The 18,113-nt window shown below is 49.5% G+C and overlaps 1 protein-coding gene across 5 annotated transcripts; it reads right to left on the bottom strand.

Annotated features, from left to right (window-relative positions):
- Positions 1-367: 367 nt before the first annotated feature.
- dcaf6 (ddb1 and cul4 associated factor 6) lies at positions 368-18,048 on the bottom strand. Of its 5 annotated transcripts, XM_060040241.1 has the most exons (21): positions 17,578-18,048; positions 16,045-16,106; positions 14,987-15,079; positions 14,640-14,825; positions 13,962-14,075; positions 12,410-12,545; positions 11,663-11,874; positions 9,093-9,186; positions 8,767-8,886; positions 7,621-8,127; positions 7,049-7,246; positions 5,838-5,897; positions 5,075-5,282; positions 4,614-4,771; positions 3,964-4,264; positions 3,754-3,795; positions 2,226-2,364; positions 1,931-2,087; positions 1,740-1,828; positions 1,380-1,485; positions 368-1,091 (listed from the first exon to the last, which is right to left on the bottom strand). In XM_060040241.1, exons 1-21 carry the CDS (start codon positions 17,663-17,665, stop codon positions 1,039-1,041), a joined length of 3,123 nt encoding a protein of 1,040 aa, XP_059896224.1. In that variant the 5' UTR covers positions 17,666-18,048; the 3' UTR covers positions 368-1,038. The 5 variants fall into 5 exon arrangements, with proteins under 5 accessions (XP_059896224.1, XP_059896225.1, XP_059896226.1 ...); XM_060040242.1 differs by lacking the exon at positions 3,754-3,795; XM_060040243.1 differs by lacking the exon at positions 7,049-7,246 and having other exon boundaries at positions 17,578-18,047.
- Between the last annotated feature and the right edge of the window lie 65 nt (positions 18,049-18,113).

The raw sequence follows: 18,113 nt of genomic DNA, 5'->3' as shown, positions 1-18,113 counted from the left end.
CAAAATTCCTATTAGGCTCTGACAGTGTTTTTGTTTTCCCACTTAAGTTGAAGGGTGTGAGATAATGTAGTCGGGGCAATAAAATGGTTTGTTTGACCAACAGCAGCTACCAAAACGACGACCAACTGTCCCTCAATGTCCATTTATGGTAGTGAGAAATCCATAGCCATTCACCAAAACATTTTTCTTAGTTGAAGTGAACTCCAAGTAAACTAGACTTGCACACATCTTCCAAACACGACTTGGACGAAAATCCGCCTTGGCAGCCCATAATCAGCGACAATTTTGAATTGATTCGTCACTTAAGTCCTTTTCACTCCCACGTAGAAGGTGGCACATGCACCTCAATGAAGAACGAAAAGTGTGATTTGTTTCGGAATGAATTTATTTGTTCATTCACTGGTGAGACGAGGTGCCCAGGCAGTGTGCCAGGCCTTAACAGAAACATATCTGAAAAAAACATCTACTCCAGAAACTTTTTGCAACACAAAAGAAATTGGCAACGGATTGTTTCGTTGACTTAACCCTTTTGGGGACGAGAAAATACAGCTTTGTTTCAATAACAAAAAAAAAGAACACAAACTCAAAAAGGGTATAGTTTAAATTGAAGCGCGATTCGTGTTGACATGCGGAACCGCCAGTGCAGTACATAAAGGTTGAAGTTCTTTGCCTTTTGCTACAAAAAAGAAAACACCACACATAACACTGATTAAGCTCCCATTCTCCTGACTAAATAATATTGCACTTTCCATCCTCACAAACTTATCTTTCACTCTTTTAGAGGACATTCCCTCCCCTTGCATCCACTCCTATTATTTCCCAGATCTTTAAACTTTTTTTTTTACCCTCATTCAGAAACATTAGTAAGAAATTCTTCTTAAAAAAGCGATGAGAGGGGCATAGAAATTCTCATCAGGAAGTATTCTACAGTAGACATGTACAAATCTTGGGTTTACAAGTGCTTACGAGCAAAAAACAAAAAAATATGTTTTTTGTGTTTTATTTTTTTAATTAAATTAAAACGTCAAGTAGCTAACGCTAGTCCTCGTTCTCCTGCCCAGAACCTTCTGAGCGATCTCCCTCCAGCCGATCTACAAAATGGACGGGAAAACAGAAAACGTAAATAGAGGCAAAGACAAAAAATAATGGAGAAAATGCTGAGAAACCCTAATCAAAACCCTAATTATATCCCATTCTATGAAGTAGCGAAACCACTCCCATGTCACGATGTACAAATGTCAATGAAAGTTTTTGTACATCGGTGTTTGTATTGTATGGAAGTGTGTTTATGTGCTCTGTGTGTGTGTGTGTGTGTGTGTGTGTGTGTGTGTGTGTGTGTGTGTGTGTGTGTGTGTGTGTGTGTGTGTGTGTGTGTGTACCTGATCTAATGTGATTGAGTGAGGCCAGCATCCGGAGCATGAAGGACGCGGGGACTGTGATGGTGTTCCTGGTCTCCTCTAGCATTAGCTCATTCCTAGTGATCACCTGGAGACGGATAGACACGGTAGGGAACAACATTTCTATTAGATGTACAATGAGAATAGACGATAACAGTAAATAGCTGTAAGCCAATTTTCACAGAGAACAGTTTTCATAGCTGAAGTTATATTTACTATTTCGTCATTGTATTAGTCACCTTATCCACCTTAAGCGACTTACAGTGAGCAGGTAAGGCATCCTGCATAAGGACGGCAGCAGACAATGGTAAAAGCCCCCTATTTAATCATCATTCATCATACCTCATCAGCGAGGACTCTGTTGAAGGAAGGCGACTGCTCCAGCGGCGACCAGATTTTGATATCATAGTCGATCCCAGAAGAGGCCATGACTGAAAACAAAAAAAAATAAAACCATCATTTCCAGTATCCCTGCAGCGTCGCAGCCACGCTGAAAGACCCCCGGGCCGGGGGAGGGCGTCGGGGGAACTTACTGGGGTCGTAGGGGTGGGGCTGCAGACAGTTGACTACGTGGTTGTCGGCCTCCAGCAGCATGAGGTGCTCTCCCGAGTGGCGGTCCCACACGAAGATGTGGCCGCAGTCCGAGCCGCTCATCACAAAGTTGTCGCCCCAGAAACACGACTCTTTGATCTGGAAGACGAGAAACAGGACAAACAACCACAACGGCGTTGCATGAGCGACGGTTCGGTTCAACACAGCGGTACTTGGTATCCGCCGTTGATAAATCGCAGGTTAACTCGGAGGCGCATAGCGACAGCGGTCGGGTACCATTGTCCGAGAGTTACGGTGGCCCTTGTAGACCATTTTGACCGAAGGCCTCCGGATGTTCTGGGTCTCGCTCTCCTCCATCTCCCTCCGTTCCTTCCTCCGGCGGAACAGCTCCTGGATGCGGGCCGCTGCGGAGCGCCTGTGAACCGCAACGGCGAGAAGGCATGCTGACACGTGAAACAACACACACACACACACACACACACCTTTTCCTATCCATATGTATTATGTTGGATCACTATGCTGTCACGCTATGTGAGAACAGCTGATTGAAAGCAAAGTGATTCAAACACATCACAATTGATACGTCTTCTGTAAGGTATCTTCCGGGCAGACCAATGGGCCCTGATGACTATGTGGTTTGGTGTTTGCCCATCACAAATGTTACATTAAAATTTAAACATTTGTTAACAGTCAAAACAAAAAACTGGTTTCCGGTCAGACAGAATTGTTTTGATCCCAGAGAAATGCATGCTGGTATTGTCTGACTCGACTACCTGAACTACCACTAAACATGCAAATTGTTCCTTCTAAAAAACACAGCACGGTGTCACGTTAGGTCCCAGATAGGACAGAGAAGACATCTTATAGGTGTCGCTAAAAGAAGGTGTTGGAAGTTGAGAGTTGGGTAGCTGCTTCTCTTGGCCCTTCCACCAACAGTGAGGAAAAGACAGAAAGCCTAAAACCCTACGGTATATACATTTTAGAATATACTACAGCACTCCCAAGCTTAATGCCACACTGATGTATCGTTCTTCTGGGGCTGGGATGAAGAGACCCAGGAGCAGACTCTGTCAACCTACAGATGCTCGGGAGTAGAGCACGAGGACGCTGCCTGGCACATCGACATCCAATGATAATGATAATTATTTAGCAATTCAAAACATACCTGTTGCTTGTGATTCCACTTGTTACAAATCACACAACATCTCTCTCTCACACACTCACACACACACACACACACACACACACACACACACACACACACACACACACACACACACACACACACACACACACACACACACACACACACACACACACACACACACACACACACACACACACTCGGAAAAAACATACATTTAATTCTCTATTATCATTTCCTTAACGATACCATGCAGTGTTCTCATCAGTCCTAAATAGGGCTGGGACGATACACGGAGCTCACCCAACAGGGTTTACTTAAAAGTATCCATGATTTGTGGTTATGCTTCGCTTTGCTGACCACATCTTCATCGTCAAGCTTTGGTGCTTGCGTGTATTTGAACCCGATATTTCGTCCCGTCCCTAGTGCTTGGTTCCAGCCTCGATCTAGCAGGTAACAGCCCACACGCGTGGCAGGTGATGGTGGGACACATGCACAGCACACACTAAAAAGGCTAGCCGTGTTGTTGATTAGTCACTTGCCTTGCAAGCACAAAAGTCCACAACCAAACCATCCTCTTAACACTATGAGCGTTATCCCGCGCGGAGCACACACATCTTGCAGGTTAGACCGCTTTAATTGCCCGTGCACAGTCTTTACCTGATCATCCTATCGCCTACCGCAGATCCTCTCGTATTAAATCTAAACGCACGGTGAAATAATCAATAATCAGGGAGGACGACAACGGCAATGAACAACACCCCGCCATGTTGAACCCATAACAAGGAGCATCATAACACACTGAGTGGCTGTGGACACTGTATACATAGTCCAGTGGCTGCGGCGAGGCCGAGTGTGAACCAGACGCACCGCTGGCCCTGCCCCCCTCTGAACCTCGTGGAGGGGATGAGGATGGGGTCGTCGTCGCTGTCGTCCGAGTCGGGGTTCCCCCGGGCGGGCGGACCCCCCTGCCCCCCCGCGCCCTGCGGCGTCCCCTCGGGGACCCCCTCTCCCGGGGGCTCCTCTCTCCGGCAGCCCCCGGACGTGTCCTCCATGCCGTCCGGCGGGTTCCGCTCGAGGGCCGGCGGAGCGCCCCCCGCCCCCTGGGGAGAGGCCTCGGACGGGGGGTCGGCCCGTGACGACTCGGGGGCGGGCCGGGCCGACGCAGGAGCTGCGGGGGGGGGGGGGGGGGGGGGGGGGGGCAGAGGGTGGGATCACACGCTGTTGCTCTTTGGGTCGCTCTAACGTTGAATGACTGAGGAGATGGTGACCTGCCGGGGATTCCACACCTTGGTGTCTTTAATAAGGAGGGCTTGTGAAAGAAAAACCATGGGCATCACTGTAGATACATGCATAGGCACCGCAGCCCACTACACTGCCTGTAATGTAAATGTAATGTTAGGGTTCACAGCATAGTCTTGAGCACCACCTATTGGTACAACATGGGATGACGACAGACGATATCTTACTACGGTCCATGAAGGGAAAACAGGATGTCGTTCGCGGGGAATGCTCCTAACCTGGCTCTGCTGCAGGGCCCTCCACAGACCGGGCCCCTCGGCCCTCCGCAGACCGGGCCCCTCGGCCCTCCGCAGACAGGCTGGCTCGGCTGTCGACGGCAGCCGGTGCAGAGACTTTGGGCCCGCCGCTGCCCCTGGAGCTGGCGGCTCTGCTGCTCCTAGGAGGCCCAGGAAGCAGACAACTTCAAACTAGGAGCTACGCACGGGCATCGCGACGACAAAGAGCACGAATTGCAAAAAGAGAGGGACGACGGGATTCGATTATATTTAGCGATATGTATTAAGTTATGAAATATTACAAGACAATTTAACAATAATTTGAATGAATACTGCATATAAAGTTTTCAAAATACATTATGGACAATAATAAACATGAAATAGCGGAACAATTTACATACAATCAAATAACATGCACGCATTTCTGCATAAATGTAAAGACGGTGGGTGGGGGGGGGCCGTACCACTCGTCGGTGAAGTCCAGTTTGATGGTGCTGGTGGTGGTTCCCTCAGAGCTGTAGTGCAGGCTGAGGACGGGCTCTGTAGCGCCAGCCCGGCCCGTGGTGGAACCGGGGGCGGAGGAGGAAGAGGTGGAGGTCCCTGGTGCCGCCGACACGCTGGCTGGTACGCTCTCGGCCTCCCTGGGAGCCGACCGCCCGGCCTCTGGTCGCCCTGGGACGGAGCCACAGACAAGACGGACAGACAAGGACACGGTTTCATTTTCAAGGTTGGTCTCGATTGAAGACGGGTAAAGGGAGGTGTTTCATTCGAATGAGACACAGATGTTGATGGGGGTCAACCCAAAAGAAATGGTGTTTCTTCTGAACCCCATTATGTGTCTGATCCTCCAGGGTCCTGTGTGTACCGCGTTTATGATTACTTATTGATATTTCAGCACAAAAGAGTTTTAGGCCTAATCCCATTTCTTCCCCTTACCCCTTCCCCCTCCCCCTCCCCCTCCCCCTTACCCCTTCAAAACAAGGGGGAGGGGTAAGGGGAAGGGGTAAGGGGTAGGAATGGGATTGGCCCTTATTGTGATAAGTCTAACAGGTTAGCTGCCTCTAGTGCGCTACGTGATTGTCTTTGGAAAATCGTAATGGCTCCAAAAAAAGGCTTCTTTTAAATAAAAAATCTCATACAACCTTCTTGGTTTGTGTGAGTTTGTTTGTTGCTTGTGTGCGTGCGTGTGCGTGCGTGGATGTTTGTGCGTGCGTGTCTGAGACGCACCCTGCGGCTCATTCAGAGTCATGGAGCCAAGCTGTTTGTTTACCACAGACGAGGGGGAATCTGGAAGACAAACGGTTGTGAGTCAACACGGGGCACAAGAGTTCCTCATCACCATACTCCTTACCGTACGCATCACACACGCAGGCTGGCAGGTTAACCATCACACCACCCCTTCATGTTAAACAAATCACGGGCCAGGCAGGAATAGCACGCCACGCTGGACATAGGAAGAGTTCGGCCCAACATAAGCGAATGCCGGTCAAACACCACTGCCACTAGGATGGATCCCGGGGCAAAAGAGGTGTCACACTTTAAAGTGAACCACTAAATCCCAGGCGTTATTGTGGTGAACTTGGCTTACAAGCTCACACAGCTGGGTTGAATCGTGTGGAACGCAAAGATCAGGGTTCCCCAGTGCCCAGTATCAGCGTCAGTCGTTACTGGGTATGATGGCACGAGGCTAATTGTTTTTTTTTTTAAATCATAAAAACGATTAGCAGTTGGAATGTGATGCCAGGAAATAATACAGGGGAGAGACATGATTTTGAAATAGATCGTAGAATGCACTTTAGTAGGCATACAAATTGAACATGATCAGTGATCATGTTGTCCATTACATCCATTACAGGTCAGGGTGGACCGGTAATGAATGGCTGAAGCAGGTATTTGATTAGGTTGCAGGCATTCCGTTGTGTTCCAGCATGTTACGTACACACGTGTCCCGACGCAGCCACACATCTTCAGCTGCTAATGCTAACTCAGCGTCTCACAAGGTCAGCCTGCTGGGCATCTGGATCACCGTGTGATCAAGCGTGGATCAGTAAACCACACAAGTGGTGAGGCCCAGCGCACAGAGGCACTCCACACTGGGGAGGGATGGACGGGAGGGGGAGAGGGGGAGAGGGGGAGGAGGGGCAGACACTCAAGCAGCAGGTGGAATGACGGGAGACTTTATGGGGTGCGGAGATGGGATCTGATTGGAGGAGCTGATTAAGGTGCAGGATGAGGGGAGGAGTTTTCATCACAGGACTGCTGCACAGTCGAGGACAGTGATCAGCTCTTCCTGGGGCCTGACGTCACATGTTGGGCAGAGAGAGGGCCCACTCTGCTCAGGGGGTGGGGGTGGGGGGGGGGGAGATCATTTGGCTGGGGTAGGGGTGTTTCATGATGGTAGAGGCCGTGCAGACAGCAGGTGCAGGGGGAGGGTAAACCTGGGCGGAGGGACTCGTGGCCCTCGGCAGCGGCTGTGGGAGGGGCTCTGGGGGCCTGTCTCTCTCGGGGGGGCGGGTCAGCGGGGGGGTGGCCGAGGCCCACCCGCTCGCCGCCCTGACCCGGGGGCTCGGCCAGCTGGAGCAGCCGCTGCAGCCGCCGGCACACTAGGCTGATGGGGAGCCGGTGAGGACCGAACTCTACCGGGGGCACGACAGAACGGGGAGGCGAGGAGGCAAACAGAGGAGGTAAAACACTGAAAAGGGGGAGTGTGTGTGTGACTGTGTGTGTGTGACTGTGTGTGTGTGTGTGTGTGTGTGTGTGTGTGTGTGTGTGTGTGTGTGTGTGTGTGTGTGTGTGTGTGTGTGACTGTGTGTGTGTGACTGTGTGTGTGTGACTGTGTGTGTGTGACTGTGTGTGTGTGTGTGTGTGTGTGTGTGTGTGTGTGTGTGTGTGTGTGACTGTGTGTGTGTGACTGTGTGTGTGTGACTGTGTGTGTGTGTGTGTGTGTGTGTGTGTGTGTGTGTGTGTGTGTGTGTGTGTGTGTGTGTGTGTGTGTGTGTGAGAGCCTTACCTGAGGGTGCAGCCGGGCCAGATGTGTGTGTGGGGGTGGGGGCGGAGGCGGGGTCACCGGCGGGCTCGGCGTGACCGCTCGGCTCCGCGTCCGGGGAGGAGGCGAGGGACGAAGAGGAGGGCTCCAGCGACGTCGACGCGCTGGAGGCGGGCTGCGCGGTGACCTCCGGCGACGTCCCCGAGGTGGAGGTGGAGGTGGACGGGGGGGGAGGGGGGGCAGCAGGCAGTGCGGGGCTGGCCGCCACCGCCGTGGGCCTCTCTGAAGTGCTGGGACCCTGAGTGGGGGTCTCTGAAGTGCTGGGAGATACGGTGGGGGTCTCTGAAGTGGCAGGACCCTCAGTTGTGGTCTCTGAAGTGCTGGGACCCTGAGTCGGGGTCTCTGAAGTGCTTGGGGCCTGAGTGGGGGTCTCTGAAGTGCTTGGGGCCTGAGCGGGGGTCTCCGTGGCGGCCGGTGGGGCGCTGGAGTCCATCTGGCTACTGGAGCCTATCTCTGGACGAATGGCTGTCCCTGGTGATAAATAACAAAAAAAATATATTCATTTTTTTCTCTTTGGGTATTTCTATGCAAAGGTCCCCCAAAGTTATATCTAGCTTTGGGTGACCGTCACGATCCCTTGAGTTCACATTCCGTTTCTCTCTGCAGATCAGTCTGGCCGGGATCTCAGTCGTAAGCTCCTTCCAGAATGTTAAGTTGATAGGACCAACCAGGGCTCGGCGGACAGAGCTTCAGGTCATGACAAACGGAGGACGAGGCAGGCTCCCAGATTGTAAACAAAGTTGGCACATGACGAAGGCGTGGCAATCAACAGAGCAATCAAATGTTTTTTTTTTATCTGAACTGGGCGGAAAAACGACGGATAAAGACAAACAGATCGAACACGGTAACAACCTCGCCACCAGACCATATCCATATCCAGCCCGTAAATGAACGTCATTATATTCTCATTATAGCCATATATACCATGCATAGCTTTATGACGAACAGGCGGAAAACCATCCGTATAAAGATGTAGACAACCGTTGTCCAAACCACAATTTCTCGTAAACTACTTCTACTTGTAAACGGGGTGAGACAGTTTTTGAACTGAGTTTTTCCAAGATTTTTACACAAAGATCTTGACATTTTCCAGGGGAGGTTGGGGGTTACCTCTGGGTCTGGTCTGGGGCCGGCCGCCCCTGTTTCCCTGAGCCTCGCTGGCCTCCTCGAACCAGCGGGACAGCATGTCGGACATCCGCTGCATCAGCGACACGTTGGGGCTCTGCTCGCCTGGTAGCGTGCAGATACAACGTACGGGGAAGAGGCTTTTTTTAGGCTTGTGTTGGTACAGTCTTTTGTGCGTGAAGAAAATGTTTACGTGAGTGTAATGACACACAGCCTGAGGCAATCATGCACACAGACACGCGTGAACGCGTGTCTGTGTGCCTATAAATGTGTGCTGCTCGGGGAAAGATTGATGATTGCTCCTGGCTCACCATCCCGCTCTCTCTCGCTCTCGGGGCGAGCGCGGGGCCCGGTGTCAGACCAGTCCCCTCGGAGACGGAGACGCTTGACTGGAGGCTGTCTGAGCTGTGGACATAAACGCGCACGCACACGCACAGGTTATCAATCTGTGACTCCAAAGTCTGCTCCAAAATATCCCAGATGCACACGCACAGCATCCCTTGTCGGACTCATCATGCACACACGCACCCGCGTCAACTCTGTCTTTGCCTTCAACTCGCGGCCGTTTCAAACGCAGTGGGACAGGGCCGGGGAGATGTGTTTGTGCTGGAGGTGCCTGGCCAGGAAACGCGGCGAATAAACATCCCAACTCGGCACGCTAAGCATCAGGGGCTCGCGAATCAGGGGCAGCAAGGTGGTGAGGGGGGGGGGGGGGAGAAAAGGAAGAAAGAGAGAAAGAAAGAAAGAAAGAGAGAAAGAAAGAAAGAAAGAAAGAAAGAAAGAAAGAAAGAAAGAAAGAAAGAAAGAAAGAAAGAAAGAAAGAATGGAAAATGTAGAGGATGGTGATGGGCAAAGCCAGGTCCAGGAGTGCAACAAGAGAGAGTGATTGAGAGCGAGAGAGAGAAAGAAAGAGCGAGAGAGAGGAAGGGCGAAAGAGAGAGAGAGAGATAGACGACGAGAGAGGGAGAGAGAGAGAGAGTAGGAGAAAAGAAGGACAAGAGAGAGAGCAAGAGTGAGGTCAAGAGAGTGAGAGAGTGAGAGCGAAGTAAAGAGAGATAGAGAGATAAGGTCTGGGGAGGGTGGGGGGGGGGGGGCTGAGGGGTAACTAGGCTCTCCTTGGCAGGCCCTATACCTCGGGACCTGGGCTATTTTTTGTCTGGTGGCAGAACATAGCGGGCTGCTGTATTTGGAAAGGAATGTACAACAGCGCTCACATGGAGACGCAGCTGATCCACTCGTACGTTTCCGCTTCCTCGTACCCGCCAGATATCACCGCACCAAACCCCTGCAGTTTCCCCTCACACTCATCTCACACCTACTGGCCAAACCCAGACCTTCAAACTGGCTGATCAGATTGTCAATATTAAGTCAAACCATCAAGTCGTGAACAAAACGAGAAGCGTGCAATGAGGCAATTTCCTTTTCCGTTTACATCTCTACGTTTCCTAACGCGGCAATTGCAAACACATTTAAGCTTGGCTAAAGAGGAAGTTCAGTGATTGATGAGGCCCTGTCCACACGGAGCCGTAATGGGCAAAAGCGATCCAGTTTTGTTTTATGTGGTTCAGGAATATCTCCGTAAAGACGGAGTCATTGCGAAACCGCATCGAGCTGTAGAAACGCTGTAGTAAATATTCAAGGCGCTGGTTCTCCACAGAAAAAAAAAGTCGAGCGCATCAAGCCTGCGAGCATACAGCCTGCGCGCTGTAAACAAACATTCCGTCACGAGGAGATTCAACCTTTAAAATTGAGCAGAAATACTTTGAATGTAGTTAGTAATTAAATGTATCAAGGGGCTGTATTTAACAAAAAGAATACAAATAAATAAATAAATAAATAAATATAAAATTGAATGCAACTCTGACGTCCCACAGCTGGTGGGGGGCTGATGACGTCATCGTTTGTTTCAGACGTCCAACACGAAACCGCATAGCTCCGGATATATTTGAAACCACCCTGGGACATGGTTTCAGAAATGTGCGGTTTCGGGCACCGGATCCGCCGACTCCGTCTGGACGGTCGGCCGAAACGCACAAGACTTATGCGGTTTCACCAAAAAAAAGAATCGGCTCCGTGTGGACCTAATTCCTCGCAGGTTCAACCTCTTTCCTCGTCTTGTTATCAGTCCCCATCCTACCCCTCTCCCTTTCTCTCTGTCTTTTCTACTCCTCTGTCCCACTTCCGTACCCTCTCCACTCACCGCTGTGCATCTGCCAACACAGATCCAGCAGAGAAGCCTGCAGAGCACTCTGAGCACTCAGCCCGCCGAAACAAAGCTCTCTCCGTTTACCATCCACGTCTCCTTTTTGATTGGTCACCCTTGGCCTGCATGTGTCCTCACACTTGGGAGTGGCCCGATGACGCCTGGTGCTGGCTCAAAGGGAAAGGTGGGTCCACACAGGGGGCTAAATACTTGGACTCGCCTCATGGAAAAGAAGGTGTCAGGTTCCCTGGCAGGAGCTGCTTTGGATGCACCGAGGTTGAACGGGTCAATAATATTTTTGATCTTGCTGACACAAAGGATTAGCATGGTCAACCGGCTCTCAGGAGAACCCGCTGCCCACTGGAGCTGGTGGGGTAAGCCCGGGCTAAGGGAAAGCCTCGGGTTTTCCCTCCCCCTTAACTAGCATGGACAGGCTGCACTGAGATTATGTGTCGGACTCCGTTTGTATTTCTCTCCTCTACCCATAAAAAAAAGAAAAAGGGAGGAATGTCTGCCGTGACGGCAACAGACGGTCCACACCAGGGCGCTGTTGGATCAGATCCAAAGCCTGTCTAGACTGGAACGACGGCGCCTGACGAGGCCGAGATCTGAGCCAATGAAACCCTGTAGGTGGTGACCTCGCCACCTCCGCCGCCGCCGCCGCCGCCGCCGCCTCACCTCCTCCCGCCTCTCGTCGGACGGACCCTTCAGCTGGCGGGCCTGGTCGTCGGCCGGGTCGAACAGGTAGATGTAGTCCGAGGAGTAGCTGACCAGCACCTCCTTGCTGTCCCCGCTGTAGCACAGCGAGGTCACGCGGCACGACTTGTTGGACAGGTGGGCGGGCACGAAGCGCACACACATCCCCGTCGTACCGCGGCCCATGTAGTTACCTGGAGGGGGGGGGGGGGGGGGGGGGGACAGAACAGAGGAGGTGTTTACGAGCAGGATAGTGGCGCCCCGGGGGTCGAGTTGCAGCAGGCGTGTGGTTGTCACGGTTACACCGAGGACTTCTTGCGTTTAAACTTTTAAGAGCAGTCGTTGGGTTGCAGGGACGTCTCGGGTATAAACCGCTAGTACTCCCGTGTCCGAACAGGGAATGGCTCGTTGTGACCACAAATGCTCCATAAATGTACACAGTGTTGGCACAATATTCAGTAGGAGTTCTATTTTATCATTTCATTGTGCTATTTGAAATAAAGGGGACAGTGCACGATTTAAAGCGATTGCCCCAGAGTTCGCCAGCAGCTCAGTTAGATCTATTGCCCATCGGCGATGAAAATGATGTATATTTAAAACGACTTGGGCTCTACGGCATTGGCCATTGTTCACCTACAGGCACATGTGAACGTTGGCGATACGACGGCTGCCGAACCCATGCTTAACCGTCGGGCAGATCCTCTGCCGTGCTGAACGTAAGCGTGTTACCCGTAGCTCTGGTCCCCAGCATGCGCCGGTCGTAGATGCGGACCGAGCTGTCGGAGCAGCCCACGGCCAGGTAGTAGGGCACCAGGGGGGAGATGGATATGGAGGTGGCGGCCCGCCGGCAGTTTATCAGTATGTCCTGAGAAAACAACAACAACAACAACAACAACACAAGACAACACGAGATTAGCGAGAGATGAGCTAGGTGGGTACCCCCCCCACCCCACTGACCCCACCCAAATGGTTCTACCATGTGCATGCTCTAAAAACAGCTGTCAGGACTGTAAGAGGACACCTATTGGAGGGCGTGCAGTGGAGGGTGGAACCCTGGTGTCATAGGCCGGGCTGGAAACATGGTTGGTTTCAATGTCAGAGTAGACCTGTGTGCTTTGATATGGATCATGTTTTTATCGACGGGGGACATTGCAATCTCAACGTCACTGCATCCAAACGCACGTGCGCGCATTGTACCCCCCTCTGCCACCCCACTGCTCTGCCGCGACACCACCGTACCCCCTGCTGCTACAACACTCTGAGGCTACACAGCGACAACGCTATACTCTGCCGCTACAGTACTCTGCTGCTACACCACTCTGCTGCTCGACCACTCTGCTACTCGACCACTCTGCGGCTATGCTCTGCTGCTCGACTGCTACTAACTTGCCTTCGTTAACAACGTCTTCTGGTCTTTAGCCTTCACATGTTAAACATAGAAAAAAGCGGAAGCAGGATGTGGTTCCAATGAGCCATGGAAGAGATTTCAATGTCAGTTCCTCCACCGAGGAACTGACAAAACCAACAGTGACTTTCTAAAAACTGATTCGAAAATTGCCACAACAACGAATGTTGACATCTAGTGGCATCTAATGTACTTCATTGACTCCACATCTCTTTTGCACTGCGACAAACTTGACAAACAGTATCTTAAGTGCAGAGCTCTCCGGGATCCCCGTGAAGAGTAATGGGGGTCGGTGTGTCCTGACAGGTGGTCTCTTGAAGAGATGCTGGCAGTCATTGCCCTCCACTTGCCCCAGTGAGAGATACACTCTGGCCGTGGGTGGCGGGGAAATTATTGTCAGGACACAAGAGACATGTTGAGTGACGGTGGAGAGATGGCTGCCCGGCTATGTCATGGGAGAAAGCCCTATTTATATCCCAGACGACTCTATAAATTATTATTCCAGCTGCTGGCTGAATCAAACAAGCACGCAGCAGGGAAATCCCACAATGCAGACTGGAGCCCGATAAAGGAGAACGACTAAACATGTCGACTAAATCAATGCATTTACTGCCAGACGACAAAAAGTGGAAGTGGAAAAACAAACATACATTTCAGACAGCCAAGAATCTCTATTTCATCGAACAGACTGTGGCAGGGAAAACCTTAAGTAAGCCAACTGTTATAGTGTAATAAATTATGTTGTTATCAATGAGTATTCTAAACCATTCAGGATATACTAAAGGTATGCCTTTATGTTCTGGTTCTGACTAGCTCAGGACCCCGTGTTGGGACTGTAAAGCCCCAAATGTGAGGAGCTCCCCCACCACCACGTACATCTTTGCAGTCTTCTTTAGTGCAGCTGGTCTTGGTTCGCAGGTCAAACCACCGCACAGTCCCATCCTCTCCGCACGACAGGAACGTGTATGGGTCGTTCGGTACCGTCATAATCTGCACAAACACAGCAAAGGACAGAAGAGTCAGCGGATTACAAGATAAGAGTGAGAGACAGAAAGCCCCAGAGAAGTCCTGATTTGGACAATTATGATTTGCTATTGTCGTTTAGCAGACGCTTTATGCAAAGTGCTTATAGGGAATTATTTTCGATGCATGTCATTAAGGAGCAGGTAGGGTTTAAGCATTTCTCTCAAGGCTGTCTACAGGTATACTTGACACCGGGTATTCGAACCCAGAACCTTTTGACTGAGAGCTGGACACAATAAGCCCTGGACCAGTGGTATTAAACCCGCGAGTGTGACCCCAACATAAAGCTAATACTCGATGTCGAAAGCTATCATCAACTCAGCCCTTTCACTCATAAATAATGGCATCATTAATTGTACATTATTGATGTACAATTACATCATTAATGTACAATTAATTACAATTAAACATAAATGATAAGTGATTATTAGCGTTCTTGACTCCACACAGGTTAACGACGCACTACCCTTTTGAAAGGAAAACTAACTTTACTAAACTAGGTGCAGCCAGGCGGGAGAAGCTCTTGCTCACCTCGTAAGCGGTTCCGTAATGGCAGGAGAACTGACACTGCCTGTTCAGCTCCAGACTCTTCTCCGTGTGCGTGTAGTAGATGATACCGTCCCCCGAGCAGGAGATGATCTCCTGGTCGTTGGTGTGGGGCATGAACTTTGCGCTGAAGATGTTGGCCCTGTGACCCGACCGTATGGACTTCTTGACCTGAGACGGGAAAAGGGAAAGGGAGGAGAAAGAGTGAGGGAGTGTCTGGGACAATGCTGTTTCAATTCAATAATTGGAATTATTGGTTTCTTCTCAATTCCTTTTGTATTGAAGGAGATCCCTCTACATGATTGATTTGTGGTATGGATGTACATTCTTACCTTTCTGTTGTATGGGTTGGTGATGACAAGGAAGGTATCATCAGAACCAGACAGGATGTACTCTCCCGTTTCATTCCAGGATATAGTGTTGACCTATGAACAAACAGTGAATTACAAATCACTGGTCTTAAAATTCAGGGTAACTATGTGGAATAGCAAAGGCTGTAAAATACTGATTGCTGTGTGCACAGGACCAAGCGCTACCAATCATGGGTAATTATTATGCACAGCCATCATTTTTCAATGGAGTGAATGCCTCTTTAAAACTCCTGGTCAGACTCCTTTGAAAGGCCTTCAAAATGTTCTGACGCCTCGGGTTAATGGAAACTGCGTATCACCTGACGAAGTAGGCTCAGTTGAAAGGTGTGTACGATTACAACGTTAAAGTGAAGAAGCATTTGCTCCTCCCCATCTCCTCCTGCCTCGTCTGGTATGTAATTAAAGCTTTGGGAGACCGACAGTAACAGACAGGCTGGGTCAGGCCAGTGAGGGGATGCTAGGGGGCGGGGGGGTCTAAATGTAGAATCCAACGCATCAGAAACTGAGCGACACCTTTTGACCCTGATAACATACAATGTGGCACAGTTAACTGACACGTAACTGAGATAAGCATTTCATTTGATTTTATAGAGTTAGATACTCCCAACTTTTCTGCGGGCCTCTACGGGCGCAGTGCAGCGAAGACATGGGCAAGCGAGCTGTTCGATTTCCATGTTGTTTTGGCTGCTTTGGGTCGGGTTGTGCAGTCCATGAGCAGGTGACTGACAGAGGGGAGTGGAGGAGAAGGGCTCTTGCGCTGAGCACGAGCCTAGGCAGCTTCAGCTTTCCTTTAGGCCTTATTAGCCTGGCCGGCATCCAGATGGTTGCTCAGAGCAACAACAGTCAAAACCTCTGACAGCTACACGTCCAGAGGACTGGAGATGACCCGATACAACCACATGAAAGAACGGCCATAGTACGGCCCAATATAACCAATAACCCCCCAAGCAACCACCCAACCACCTATCACACACAGACACAAACCAATAACAAAGCATAGAATCATATAAGTCACTTACACAGCCATCATGTACATTCAGCGTTGCTTCAAGTTTGAGCCGCTGCACAAACTCTCTCCTACCTGGAAGGAACAAAGGAGAGACAGAGAGAGAGACAAGGAAGGGTTGAACAGGAGGACACTGCTTTATACCATCCTACCTGCCTCATCTGCTGCACACCAGCCCATGGGTGTTACTGGTTAGTGGATAAACGTCACATTAAAACATATGCATGCAACAGTTCTGTATCATGGTGTGATGTATTATTCATCCTGAGCCAGACACCAGCAAATCTGCAGCCATTTAATTGATGACATAGTTGTTCCCTGCTTATTTACGATCCATTATCGTCAAAAATATAGACCAACCAAAGCGCTGATCTCCTTTGTTTGTGGGGGCTGACTGCTTTTGAAGCATGATGTAAGACTCTAAATCATTACTACAGTTGCCCATCAAAATCTCAACCCAGGCCAATATAATTTTAGTTAAAAACCGTAAGCTTATCTACTGTCAGACAAAGACACGAGTCTAGCAAAAGATATGGTAGAAAGAACAATTAATAATAAGTAGAGCTACGTGGTGTTTTTTTCTATTCATTAATTAATTTGTAGATACGTTTCAGTTCTACTTTAGTCCATTATTTTTTAATTTCCATTGAGATACCCCATCTTTGAAACCTGGAAGTATTCAATCCCCATCATCACTCGGCACCACCATGTATCAACCATCAGAGTTCAAAGCTCTATGCCATCTGCCTCTAACATCCCCTGCGGTCAGGGAACCCGGGTTGGTCAAAGGGCCCCTCCTGATTAGGTTTTCTAGACTCTCTGGGGGACAGGAGAGTTCATTAAATGACCCTACGAGTGTATTTTGTAGGCATTTGGCACATGCCCCTCCTTGGAACCGCTGTACCAATCTGAACGAATTAAATCGTTGCAAACGTCTGACCCATAGGTCATCCATCCCCAAAATGCAGACAATGGCAGCTCCAAACACATCAGAATCTGTCTTAATACAGCCCAAGCTAAATCCCTGAGGTACGCTATTCTACCCTACTTGGGGGCAAGCGTTGAATTCCTTTATATCAGTGGTAAACGTATGAAAACAAAATATTTGCCAGCAGTTTGGCTTTTTGGTGTATAAATCGCTAATCAACATAACTGTAGCCAAATAGGAAGTAAACATCAGACAGAACGTTTATTTTATTTTCTCATAACATTAAGATGAGTAATAACTCGCTTCTAGGCGCAGGTAGATCTGTAGGTCAATACGGTAGGTATACATTATCGTGCTTTTTAAACTCATAGTAGTGTAGATTATAATCACAATTACTCATTCATTAGAATGGCATTGTGTACTAGCAAGCAAATCGTGTGGCAGATTGAACAACAATATGTAATATTGCGGGAAGTGATCTTTGTTCCGTCAATAACATGATCATAGACCTTTACACAAAGCCTCGGCCATGACATGAGTCGACGATCGATCTTGAATAGCGAGTGTCAAATCTGCATACCTGAATTCATTTGCGTGAGATGTTGGTGTCTTTCTTACCTAAATAGTTGGTCCTGATGTTATTAGGATCGTTGTATCCAATTGAACGTTTATTTACATCCCAAACCAAATTGCCAGAATATGACATTGTGATCGACCGAAGCTTTTTAACAATAACATTGAAATTCTAAGCTATTCCGATCTTTATAAAAAACGACCTTAACGTCGTCGCTTTTATACAGCAATCTAAATGGGTCCCAGCTTGTTGTGGCAGCGGTATCAAGCTAGGACATGCAAAATTAACATCCTTCGCAATTTAAATGTTGCTCTGTCCGCAGCTCTCTTGGCTGTCCTCCCCAGTGTCTACGTTTACGGTGTGGCTCCGACGTGTTGCCTATCTGCCTTGTTAGCATAGCTTAGTTTACTTCTCTTGCAGATAATGGTCTTGCAGCAACCAACCAATATTTTAAGCTCCCAAAGCCAAACAGTCACAAACAACGCGATACGCACACTTCGATGGAGAGATTGAGAGCGCTCGTTTAATATTTCCTTTCCTCCCAGTCCCTCTTCGGGACGAGAGGAGTTACCATTTCTCA

The sequence above is a fragment of the Gadus macrocephalus genome, chromosome 20, assembly GCF_031168955.1.
Source record: "Gadus macrocephalus chromosome 20, ASM3116895v1".
In the NCBI taxonomy this organism is placed as follows: Eukaryota; Metazoa; Chordata; class Actinopteri; order Gadiformes; family Gadidae; genus Gadus; species Gadus macrocephalus.
This window is presented reverse-complemented; position numbering and strand designations above follow the sequence as displayed.